This window comes from Chlorocebus sabaeus, chromosome 21 (assembly GCF_047675955.1).
Source record: "Chlorocebus sabaeus isolate Y175 chromosome 21, mChlSab1.0.hap1, whole genome shotgun sequence".
NCBI classification, from domain to species: Eukaryota; Metazoa; Chordata; class Mammalia; order Primates; family Cercopithecidae; genus Chlorocebus; species Chlorocebus sabaeus.
This window is the reverse complement of record NC_132924.1, coordinates 112,365,946-112,379,632: the sequence shown is the minus strand read 5'-3', so window position 1 is coordinate 112,379,632 and position 13,687 is coordinate 112,365,946. Positions and strand designations below refer to the sequence as shown.

The 13,687-nt window shown below is 37.3% G+C and overlaps 1 protein-coding gene across 8 annotated transcripts in view; it reads right to left on the bottom strand.

The window, feature by feature from the left end:
• UBN2 (ubinuclein 2) overlaps window positions 1-13,687 on the bottom strand; it is a 99,768-nt gene that overhangs the window by 19,174 nt on the left and 66,907 nt on the right. For 4 of the 8 annotated variants that reach the window (XM_007983112.3, XM_007983114.3, XM_007983115.3 and 1 more), the window contains one exon: window positions 2,559-13,089. The exons of 1 other annotated variant lie outside the window; for it this stretch is intronic. In XM_007983112.3, coding sequence (XP_007981303.1) covers window positions 13,040-13,089 — 50 coding nt within the window. In that variant the 3' untranslated portion in view covers window positions 2,559-13,039. Of the gene's footprint in view, window positions 1-2,558; window positions 13,090-13,687 lie in introns of those variants that run through there. 3 more of the 8 variants (XR_005238155.2, XR_012090438.1, XM_007983117.3) reach the window with 3 other exon arrangements.

Genomic DNA, 13,687 nt, shown 5'->3' with positions numbered 1-13,687 from the left:
GCTATGTATGCTAAGTTTATATTACAAACTCAGATACATATCATTGCTTTTAACTGGAGAAATTGATAGGTGGTTGCTCTGGGGAAGGAAGATGGGACCGTGGGTAGGAAGATTTGCTTTGCACGCATTATATCCCCATGTACTTTGTACTTTTTTTCCCTACCAAATATAAACTTAAAAAAAAAAAAAAAAACACGGTCTTGCTCTGTTGCTCAGGATAGATCACTGCAACCTTAACCTCCTGGGCTCGAGTGATCCTCCCACCTCAGTCTCCCAAAGCAAAACACATTTCTTTTCTTTTTTTTTTTTTTGAGACGGAGTCTCGCTCTGTCGCCCAGGCTGGAGTGCAGTGGCGCGATCGCGGCTCACTGCAAGCTCTGCTTCCTGGGTTCAAGTGATTCTCTTGCCTCAGCCTCCTGAGTAGCTGGGACTACAGGTGCCTACCACCATGCCGAGCTAATTTTTGTATTTTTAGTAGAGATGGGGTTTCACCATGTTGGCCAGGCTAGTCTCGATCTCCTGACCTCAAGTGATCCGCTCGCCTCTGCCTCCCAAAGTGCTGGGATTACAGGTGTGAGCCACTGCACCCGGCCAACACATCTTTATTTTCAATCAAGTAGTTTATTGTATTTTCCCTCCAAGCCAAATCCAGTGTTAGGATCTACTAAGGTCTGAGTGGAAGAAATATATTCCTTCCTTTCCCCTTCTTCCAGTGATGAGACAGGGAGAGGCCCCTTCCCATTTCTTTCTCCCTCTTTTCAACCAAAAAGTCACCTATTTGTTACATAAAACAATACTCATGTTATCCATTCATAGAAAATATATTTAAGTAAAAGGAAAAATAAGAAAAAGTACTGATACCACCACTCTACATTTTGGGGTGTATGTTCTTTTGTGTATTTTCTAATGCATGTATGTACACACACATGTATTTACAATCACCCAGGATGGAGGGCAGTGGCGCGATCTTGGCTTACTGCAACCTCCACCTCCTGGGTTCAAGCGATTCTTGTGTCTTAGCCTCCTGAATAGCTGGGATTACAAGCGTGCGCCACCATGCCTGGCTAATTTTGTATTTTTAGTAGAAGACGGGGTTTCTCCATGTTGGTCAGGCTGATCTCGAACTCCCGACCTCAGGTGATCCACCCGCCTTGGCCACTTTTTAAAATGTAATGTTAATTGGAATTACATTAAAAAAGTGTCCCATGCCAAATACTCTTGGTAGAAATACAAGTTTTAAAAAAAAATTTGTTTAACAATGACACCTTTATGTTTACATTTACAAGATGGTGAAAACATGGTTAAGTACTGTTCAATTACATAACCACAGGGTTTTCTGGTTTTGTCAAAAATCATCTTGAGGAGTACTGCTGACAAGAACACACTTTTGCAAAACTGTCCTTAAATGATAAAGGCACTTACAGTCCCCCTCATCCCCTAATGTATGAGGTCGATGCCTTTTGAATTTCTTAGTTCTTTTCATCTTCATGACAACACACTGAAAATACACTTAAAAGGAAAAAATAAAAAGCACTCATACCATCACTCTATATTTTGGGGTGTATGTCCTTTTTGATATTTTTTTCCTACAACCCCATTTCAGCAATAACCTTTTTGATATTTTCTATGCAGATCACACATACACTTAAAAATAATGAATTAACCACTTTCTCTGGCAAGTTGCTTTCTCTCTCTTCATCCTTCTCCCACCCCTTACCTGAATTTCTTTTTTTGTTGTTGTTGAGACGGAGTCTCACTCTGTCACCAGGTTGGAGTGCGGTGGCGCGATCTCGGCTCACTGCAACCTCTGACTCCCTGGTTCAAGCGATTCTCCTGTCTCAGCCTCCCAAGTAGCTGGGATTACAGGCACATGCCACCACGCTCAGCTAATTTTTGTATTTTCAGTAGAGACGGGGTTGCATCATGTTGGCAAGGATGGTCTCAATCTCCTGACCTCATGATCTGCCCGCCTCTGCCTCCCAAAGTGCTGGGATTACAGGCGTGAGCCACTGCACCCAGCCTCTTACCTGAATTTCTAAGGTTGAATTATTTTTGCATGATTCCCACATCTACATTTCAAGTCCTGACCATAGTAGCATCATCAAATACACACATACCCTATTACCCAAAAAACCTAGAGTGAGTCACAATCAAGGACTCCCACACTCTGCCTTCCTGTACTTGTCCAAACATGCCCCTCACAGCAGATGATCTACCTTCCTGATTTGGCCAAATTCCACCAGTTCTTGGAGGCCGACCTCAAATGCCATCCATCGCACTGAGTCTCCCCAGATTACTCCAGTCCCATTTCTTCCCCACTGTGAACTCAAATGTCAGGTGGCAACAGACCACAGCTTTGTGACAAATTTTGAACCATTATCTTTTAACTTATCATGTGACTGCAAATTTTGAGTACACTGGGAGGCAGGAGACTGTGTCCTTTACTTCTTGTACCCTGTAAGCCTAGCACAGTGTGATATGGGCAGGAGATACTCCCCCAGAGCTGACAGTGTGATGTTAGAACCCAAGGTAACTCAATAACACAACAGACACGAGGGTAGTATGTACATTCCTCTTTATTTAATACAACAACAAACACGTAACATATACAAAAAGAAAAAACACTCATTAAAAGGCCCTGTCACAAAGGATAGACAGGAAACACCTACACTGAATCAAATAAGGCTCTTGCTTCAAAAACAGGGGTTTGCTAGCTACACCTGGAATATGAGCAAGGCTGTTGCAAAAAAATTAAAAACAAAAAAACCAAAAAAACCCACAAAAATCCCTGCACTGAAGGAGTATATTCATGGGAATAATTTACTAAATTCACAGGTCCATATTTAGGAATGTTTATGCCCTCTCACATATCCAAAATTCATCAGGGTTTTATGAAATGTGTGATTTTGGTTAAAAAATTTACCTGTCCTTCTTTTTTCTCAGGAAGGAGTGATAAGAGCTTTCTAAAAACTAGAGACAAGCAAACCACCCAAAGTTTGAAATGTTTTACCATTAAAGTTCAAAGGGCACGTAGAACTGAGAATGCAAAGGCAAGATGGCAGTGGGAAGAAGAACGTGACTTCTGCGTCATTTCCTGGTAGCTAGCGTTTAATTAACCAAATGGAAATACCTCGGCTCAGTGCAGGGTTCAGTAGCAGCAGTTTGTCCATATTCCTGCTCCGATTTGAGCTGGAAATTAAACAAGCACCAGTTCATCTCAAAAGAGCCTTATACAAACACACACACACACACATACCCACACCCATTCACATGTCATCACCACCCCCTTTTATTTAAATTTATTATTATTTTTTTTACTAAAATACAAAAAAGGGAGACAGGTATATTTACAAAAATCCATGGCTGGTACAGTACATAATTTTTAAGACACACTAAATGCTACAATCTTTCAGGTCCTGAGATTATTACAAATATCAACTCAAAGCTTGTGTTCAGGTCCAGTTTTTAAAGGAGGAAAAAAAAAATCCCAAAATATTAAGTCACACACTTATTTGAAATACAGTATATCCCTTCAAGTTAGCAAAAACACACCTCCATATAAGCAAATGTGATACAGTAATTCGTGCCTTTCACCTAGAGGACCATCAACTCTTTAGGCTCCTTCAAGATTGGTTTTGAAACATGTTGGCACCTATGTCAGGTGTGGAGGTGGCTAATGTATGAGGAAGATGTAACTGGAGGGAAGTTCCTCTGCAGAGTGAACATTCACTGTATAAACACATCCTGTTTTTCCTTGGGCTACCAAACAAGTCTTTCCCTTATCAAAATTCACACCATAAGGGTTAGAAGTATGTGCTCACCCAGACTAAAAATCAGAATCATTATTTCCAATCAGTTACAGCAAATAGGCCTGGAGTTCTGTAATCGTTTTTACAACTGCAAATAAACTTTCTTGCTTGTAAGAAAAGAGAGAAAACACCCATCACTTAGTTACCTTGGTAGATTTGGATTAATATATTATGGGGGGCACAAAACTGTCACCAGCTAGAGATTTATTTTCTTAAGTTTGAGGGTGTTTAACAAATGAAATGTAAGGGCAAGCCCCAGATTTACACACTCTCTGAAAGACCAATTTGGTATTTTTGATACTTTCTAAAATAAAGTAAGTTTTCAGTGACAACCAACAAAAGGGCAGTGCAAAGCTTGAATCTTTTCTCTGGAGGCTTGCCATGGATCACAGGAAATTATTTGTAGGTTGGGAACCTACCTCTAATGGGGAAGGGCCCATTGATTATCTGAAGGTCTCAGAAGGTATATGTAATTAATTACAAAGGCATAGCCAAGACTCAAAAATAGGTGACCAAAGTTGGCCAACTTTCCAATTAACTATGTAAAACAGTAATACTTCTGTCAACTGAGAATAAGTTCTTTTTAATTCCTTTAGACACTATTGGGGTAACCCTTGGTAATTTTGCAGGTACAGTAAAGAAAACCCAATTTTCTGACAGAGGGCACACTAACCCTACAAACAGCAGGGATAAGCAAAAAAGGAGGAAAGCTTACGGCTGCAAGCACAGCGAACACAAGATAGCTAAGAGCTGACAATTGATGGGCAGGCTGTCACACAGAAAAACATGTCAACTGGCTGGTCTTAGTTGATACACCTAAATGTGCTTTGAGGGCAGATGGTGTTGTTAACTTCAAAAACAGAAGTATTTCCATGTTATCTTGGGTAATAGTCATCTTGCTTGTATTTATTAGGTTTCCATTAGTGTTCTATTATAAAATATTTAAAACACAGATTTACAATAAAATCATTATATTATTATTAGCAAAGTGGGAACAAATAATGTATAGAAAATTTTGTGAGGAACAAACATAAAATTTGATTCATATGGCCTGTTTGCAAAAGTAGGCTTATTTCAGGGGGAGTATGAAAATAAGCAAGGCAGACTGTTATGAGAAATAGCTCCTAATAAAGATCTCCATCTCTTTAGAATAACCTTGAAAAAGTAACAAGAGGAAGTCATGAAATGCCGCATTATACAGTAGCAAAATCTATTTTTTAATACAAAGGAGAAGACGAAAACAAAAAACCCCTCTAGTCCCAGTGATGACCACCGATGACTGTAAGTCCTAGATACAGAGACCCTAATAATACTACTGCGATTCTGAAACGCATTCCTGACTTAACAGTTTGGAAAAGTGTCGGAAGTTTAAGTACTAACCCACTATGAAATGGAGATACACAGGAAAGACTGAGAAGTAGAACTATTACAATATGAGGAAATTAAAGATCACAAGTAGCTCCTTTCAAGCAAGTGGTACTTTGAGAGTCTATGAGAAAAATAAAATTTAATATCACATTATTCAAAGGCAGTCTGATTAAAATCCTAAGAGAGTCCCTACCCGAGTCCTCTGCTGGGATGTAAACAGTCTTCTAAAGCAGGCCTGCACAGGGCTTTACTTTTCAGTTCTATGGGCACACAGGATAGGTTGCCAGAGTGAGTGAGAAGAGGATATAAAAGACAATTTAACCTTTCCTCCCCAGACTCCTAATATACAACTCAAATTCTAGAGTAGCAATATGATTAAGAGCTCTGAATAAAGAATGAAGACTACAGGAAACCAAGAAAGAAGAATTCAACATTAATATTCAAAGCTATTTTTAATTAGAGTTTGACCACCCATTCAGCTCTATAAACCTGAACATTGTGTCATATAATCTAAAACTCTCAGAATTGAACACTGGGATGATTTTATCATTAACAACCCAAAGACATTCCATGATGCTAACTACAGCTTTGCACCAGTGAAAGGATCTGTAGATAGTCTTTGAATGCAGAGTTCACATTTTAGGATAGATGAACACACAAAGTATCTCTATTTTATGCTTCTGTTAATTTTCCCTAGAGGAACACACACACATTCAACAAAAACCCTTATGCCTTATTTCTTTGGGTCTTAACATTTGTTATCTGAGAATGGAAAAGACAGGGAAATGTGAAAAAAAAAAGAAGTATGTTTGTCTGCATAGTTGATATTTAGAGGCTACTAACTAAGGCCTTATCTGGAAAAAGCAACAAAAACCCAAAAAGACACACACACACACACACACACACACACACACACACACACACACACTCCTATCATTAGAGATTCAATGGACCTTACCCAATTCTGGAAATTAACCAGATGCTTTGCCTGCTTGGACCTGGTGCTTTCTACTGACTCACTTGAACCTGATAAAATTGGTTCCTCATCCCCCACATTCTCCTTTCCTGACCCTGAATATGTGCTACAATTTAAATTTACACATACACTCCAACAATCATTGCTCAGCATTTACCCCAACTAAAACTGCAGCATCCATTTTTTTTCCTGTTGTTACTATTTTCAATGATAATGGGAAAATTCTATGTAGTAGTACTACTTAATATGCAGGGATGGAAGGCAGGATAAAATGATCTTCATCTCTTCCTGGGAGCTGGGAGAAACATGTTTCCTTCTACCCTGACCTTCCCCACCCCGACCCAGTTAGAAAGTGAATCCTGCCTTCCGTCTCCCATTTTCTTACAACCTGAGCAGCTGATGGCTCCACCTCTTTCACGGGTTGAAGAAGCATGAATTACAAAGGTGCAATGGCTACAAGAGTACCCAGCTGGCTGTGTGTAGTGTTCACCTCTTCAGTGCAGAGCTGGATACACCTACAGTTAATGGAATTAGTACACAATCTCTGATTTGCAAGAATGAGGAGACATCCTACTCATTCTTAGAAAGTTAAAAAGCTTAGCTCTCCGTCCCCAAACAAGCAATAAAAGGAAATTAGACTGAGAAGATGGGAAAGTGAGGCAGTTAAATCTTCCAGGATCATTTATCAACTCCAACAACCAAGCATCATAACTTTATCTAACTTTAGCTCCATAACCTTGACAAAAATCACAATAACACCGTAAAAGGCTAAAAAAAAAAAAAAAACCAAAAACTACTTAAACTTAGTGTTATCTCTCTCCCTTGTTAACCTGAAACTAAACATTTTATCCCACTTCAAAGATAATGTTTAAATAACAAATACGTATCTAAATTAAAATTCCAGTGATTTTTTAATTTAAAAATCATAGGGTGCTTTTTATACTTATTATAAGGAAAACATTTTCTAGCCTCTGCAGAAAGATGATAATACTATTTTTAATTATATAGGACATTTTACAAAAACTCAAAATATTTTTGAAATAGTAAAGTCTCTGATATCCCTGGGAGGTAGGTGAATATGATTATACCCAATTGTCTAATGGGTAATCTGAGGCACGAAGGTTAAACGATATTCCCCCTAGACATAGTCACTCAAGAATAACACTTGTGAATTCCAACTGCCTGGCAAGTTTTGCTATCAGGTAACACTACCAGGAGCTTCTGCTTTTTCCTTTTAAGCCACTAGTCTCTTCTTTCCAATTAGAATGTATTGAAAAGGGGGCACTTACTAGGTATATTAGTACTGGGTTTGAGGGATGGTTCAACTTGGTCTCCCTTAACATGTCTATTTGTTTTCAACAAGAAATCGATGAATCTCAGATACTGAAAATTATGTTATTTTGCTCAACGGAGAAATCTAAATAACAATAAAATCAGATTAAGCCAAATGTAATTATCTAGCAAATAAAATGCAAATGGAAAATCTCTCAAGAATGCTATAGATTATATGAATGTTTTCCTCAGCATCTGAAGTCTTTCTACTTCTGAGTTTATTAACCTTTTAACAGATAGATATGCAGCTATATGATTTCTTCAAAAATCATTTTCCAGAAGAAAATATGATACATTTTTAACATTGCAAGTTGCTAACTTCCTTCTAAACTTATTCAGATACCATATCATGGTTCTAACACTAGCCTTCTCGCATGTTTAATCTAGCGCACCTTACCAATGTGACTTGCAAGGTACTCTTGTTATTCCAATGCTTTCTCCTGTATTACTTATGCCAAGATTAAAGAGCAAAGAAAAGTGGGTTACATCCAAGAATAGTCAATGATTCACTAAGTTTATTTTACTTGTAGTAACTGACGTGTGTGTGTGTGTTGTTATTGTCAACTTCTACAAGCAGATATTCAAAGGGCAAAGATGGCCTCTTGTGAAAAGATACTTTTCTTTTCTTTCTTTTTTTTTTTTTTTTATTTGAGACGGAGTCTTGCTCTGTCGCCCAGGCTGGAGTGCAGTGGCATGATCTCAGTTCACTGCAACTTCCGCCTCCCGGGTTCACGTCATTCTCCTGCCTCAGCCTCCCGAGTAGCTGGGACTACAGGCGCCTGCCACCACGCCCGGCTAATTTTTTGTATTTTTAGTAAAGATGGGGTTTCACCGTAGTAGCCAGGATGGTCTCCATCTCCTGACATCATGATCCGCCCGCCTCGGCCCCCTAAAGAGCTGGGATTACAGGTGTGAGCCACCGCGCCAGGCCAAAAAGATACTTTTCTAATCCACCCACTTTAATCAACTAAAAGCAATGGAATAAACAAGGCAGAAGTTTTGCAAACACTGAAAGGGGAGTGTTTGGAAAGGATGCAATGGTACAGCAGCTCCTAGTTTTATATATATGTAATGTATGTATCTTACATATATATCCATATACATAGAAAGAAAAGGAAGAGGGTTACAGCATGACATGACGTTGGCAAGTGTGAGATTCTTCCTCCTCAATCCCCTGACTTATCAGTCTGTACTTTAAGATAATCTGACAACAGTTTCAAAAGAGGGGAAAAAAGAAAGAAAAAAGGCACTTAACAAAGACAAAGGCCTGAATTGAGCATGTTTTAGAGGAGTAATATAAGCATTTTACCAGAGCTAAGAAATGATTTACAAAGAGTTAAACTTTTCCCCTTAAAATTTTATAAAATAAAATTGCATAACATGTTTGTGATCAGTCATTTATCTACTACTGCACTTTTCTTCTGCTTCATTATTACAAACACAAAAGCCCCCCCAAAAGCAAAAAACAACAATCATACATGCACAACAGAAAGCAAAAGTGCCCTTTTGAGAACATTAGGTCAGCAGAATTACAGTGCTGAAGCACAGGACAGTTCTCAAGTTTGGCCTGATTATAGATTTTTCTCATTCTTCTATTTCCAACTTTAAAAAAACAAAACAAAAAACAAAAAAGCAAACAGAAATTCCAAACCTAAATAATAAAAACAACATAGGGACCAGTGTGCTTTTATGATACACTCCTAAAATAAAGTATCCTAATTCTATACATGAGTCAAATTAGAGGACAGAACATCCTAGAAATAAAGAACTGTAAATTAGATTAAAGTCAACCAATACAGGCAAAGTTCATTTTACAAATGTAGCAGCAAATATGATAGATCACTGGAGTTCTAAGAGATGATCCCAAAGGACACAGAGTTCTCATAACCAATGGCAGTTTGAATAACAGTAGAATTTTTGTTTCAGAAAATGTCTTGAACCAAGTATAGGTGGAAAGGGGTGTGGGAGAGGGCAACCAGAGGAGAAAGACTATGTTAGAGGTGCCTGCCCTTTCCAACCCTGGGTAGTAAACAATTTAGATCTGCTTTGGGAAAAAAAAAATCCTGGGTTAAAAATCATGTCCAATAAGTTGTTTTCAACCAGGTGTCAAACCCACAGTATTCCAACACATATGTGCCCGGTTCTTCCCCTTACCTTTGTGATTCAATAAACCCTATTCAATGTCCATGATATGAAAAATGTAATTTGGGCTAACAACATCCATCAGAGGGGTGGTGGGCACGAAAGAATGCACTATCACCATCTTCTAATTCCCACAAAGTATTAGAATTTTATGACTACAGATTAGCCTCATTTCCTTTCCCAAAACCTTTTCCTTCAGGCTGTTTTAAAATCATGATTTCATTTACCCTCCGACCTCAAAAGCATACAAGAATTATAATTGACTTATAGTGGAAATTATTGCTTGCATTTATTCTGGATGCTCTGAATGAGCTTGACACTTTGCTCCCAGTCTCCAACTGAGGCTCAGCACAGCTATCTCCAAGGACAACTCTGCTGACTGTTATTGCTTGTGAATACTGAGGATTAACTTGTATGTACAGTAACAGCTTATATATCAGTGAAGGCAATTTAAAATATAAAACAGTTGAAAACAAACAGCTTAATCTTCCTGAATCAAGAATCCCGAGGAGTGGGATATAATCATGTGTGCTGATTATTTTTGCATTTGGATGTTGCTAATGCTCTTCAGAAATACACGTTGCTCTATAGATATCCTTTCCAATGACTCACCATTTTAAAAAATAACATAATTTGATTTTTAAGTGCAAAAATACAGTATGAGTCACAAGTCTCTGTGCTAAAAAATAACCAATTTATATGTTTGTTTTTAGTAATAAAAACAGTAAAGACAGGTGACCATAAAGTATGGGCACCTTTTTCAATGTTATGGTCTAGAAAAGAAATAGATTAGTATTTACATGTAGAAACTCTCTGATCATGCTTTATCTATACAGAAATACAAGGATGTTTGACTGATTCATACAACATAAAAGAGGGGTCCTGACTGAAATGAATGTAAGTTGTCAGTGCAGATGGGGGTTTAAAGTAGGGATTTGACAGCAGTCCTCAAGGAATCAAGACTAAAGAGAACACAGAAGAATCTCCATATTATATTCTTGGAGCCAAGGGCCTTCAGATATTTTTACTCGTTAGTATAAAATGTTACAGGGAAAAGAACTGATTATCCTGTTCTTTTCTAATGATGAGAGTCACCAGGGATCTTCACATGGCATGATTCAGAATTGATGGTTTTAAGAAATTCAAATGATTTTTTGACTCAAACTAGTCATTTGTATGAATATATGTGTGTATGTATATATATGTGTATATGTATGTATATATGTGTGTATACATACACACATATATACATACACACATATATACAAGTATTCCGGAAAAGAGATTAATATGCACTTCAACTTCTCTTGTGGTATGAGAAGCAAAACAAAAGTTACCTTCCCAAAGGAAAATCTCATCACTTCCCCTAGTATTAAGCAAAGACCTTTTTATTCAATTTTCATAAAAGCAAGAGGTCCACTACATCTGAAAAAATAAAAAAATTGGGCAAGCTTCCCTAACTGAAACCAAGCAAATCTTCATCAAACATACTGAATTCAAGTCAAACTTCTCTGCGACATCCTTCCAGTATCCTTCCAAAATTATCTACTGGGGTTCATACTATATCCATATTTGTTTTATTGATAAACTAAATTCTTAAGAGTCAAGAAATCATATCAGTGATTCCTTTGAAATAATCCTTTCCCTTTACTGTAACAAGTTCTTGGAACTAAAGTTTTCAGTTATTTATTAACTTTTTTGCTAGGAAGCAAGCCAATGTGACTTTGAAGTCAAAATATAGGCATACAGATCTAAACAGATCTGTGGTTATTTATTCACAGTCCTGTAGGATATCTGGGACTTTTGCGTATAAAAGAAAAAAGGGCCTGGTTAATACTCTTAATTGAGTAATCTAATGGTATAGGGTAATGTGTAATAAACATATATGCAAGAAACGTTGCCACTACCATCTATTGATTTTTTTAGGTTAGTGTGTCATTATAAATGGATCAGGCTTATACCATTTAGAGTTTACACCATTCTCTGATATAGTTTGAAAATATAGAGAAGCTTAAAAAACTAGAATAATACAGCAAAAAAAAACAAAAAACCAAAAAACGTCAAATCAAATGCATCCAAGGAGAACCATAAATTTTTCCCTTAACATCCTTTGTTGAATATGCTATTTGCATAAGGAAGCTATAATAACTAAGGAGTCTTATTTTCTGCAGATTTACTCACATATCAATACACTGAGTAAATATTAGTAAAGCTTTAAGATCTCAAATGCTCCAAACAATTTCACTACACTGGATACAAGGAGTAAAAATACATTGTGATTGTGATCCTAATGTGATTCCTCCCTTTAAAATACCATCTTAAAAATTCGAAAACTATATTCATGCCATTTGAATGACCAATGAAGAAACATAGTGTACACTTCTACCTGTTTATACCAATAGCTAATAATCACCTGAAGGACCACTAGCTAAAAGAACAGAAGGAGAAGTTGTGAAGTTAGATGAATTGGGGAAACTTAAGAGTTTACGTTGCTGCAAGGGCTAATAGCAGCAAAGCAATAACCCTGTAAAGATCCCCATTTCTCAAGAGAAAAATGTGAACACAGTCACATTTTAACATCAAGAATGGAAATAAGAATTAACCAGTCAATACTAGATGCACAAATCACCTGAAGAAAAGAGTTAAGTACCTGCTTCTGAATGGAAGATGAAATTGACCCTTTTACAAAAAGGGGACATCTAGGTTTCATCTCTTAAGAGCAACAGGCTCAACTTCCTGATTTTTAAAAATCTAGATGATTTAATAATATATATCACTGTGCTAAAATAACTTCCTGAAGGATCTTTAGTCCACTGATTTAGGGGAGTTGCTACACACTGGAGAAGATTCAAGTTTGTTCAGGATTTTTGAGGGTATGGTATTTCTTCAGCTACTGTATATCGGAGATAGAATCACTATTGTTATTATTTTTTGTGGCAAATTTGCTACACAGTCCACTCAAATAGACATGATCATTATTCCTGACAAACTGGCCTAATTCCAGTTTTTAATGCCTTTTATTAGCAATTATGTCTATTAAGTGTTCAGATCCAACCCCCAGGATGGATGGAGTTTACCCAAATTCTCTTGACTTCCTTCTTCCTCCCCCGGGAAAAATCAAATTTGTATTTCTGTGGGTTTGACAACTGAGTCTCTTTCAAGTCTATTAATACGGTAACTTTGTCATTCTTTAGAAGAGACCAAAGGTCACTAACTTTGCACAAAAGCATTTCTTCCTCCTGCACCTGGCTTTGCTCAAGTAATGTTTTCTTTTTCCTCCTCACCACAGTGCTTGGGACGAGAGAATGTAAACATCGACAGAAACAGCAGCCCTATGACCACATAAGTACTTTCCCATCAGGTAGATTCCATCAGTCAACTAAACATTTCGTCTCCTTTGCTTGCTGGGCAGTCACTGAGATTTCCGTGGTAATTTAGTGTCCCCTTTACTTTGGCCTCCATCTGAGAAAAAGAGATATTAAATTGGTATGGGTCCATATGTTAAAAAAACCAGGTAAGAAAAACAAAGCAAAAAGAACAATTAACTTTTATCTTTTGTGGATGACATCTCTGAAAAGATATAACTTTTAATATCTTGCATGCCATATAGCATTATAGAGGTTGATAAAACATCACGGAGATAAAAACTCAAGAAAAATGATCCTCTTCTCTCAAATGACTGTGGTTTTCAGTGTTCTATAAATACCATTTCAATAAGTTTTTATTATTTACGTCCCAGCCAATTGTGTCAAATGCTGTAAGAGGGTTATAAAGGAACCAGAAGACACAATTCCTACCTCAGAGGGACCCACTACATCTTTCAATTCCTTTAGAAGACAGGTCAACTTCATTCTTTTTTTGTAAGTGAAATAAAATTTCAAGCCAGGACACAGCATTTCATAATTCCTGATTGTGTAAACAAATGTAGCAAACTTTTAATCTGTAGTGAAAAACATTCAGCTGAGTCTGTGTGCTCATTCTAACCTAGCTTTAAGTGACAGGAAAGTCTGCTAATGGGACAATGCTCTTTCTTTTCTTTTTTTTGAGACGGAGTCTTAGT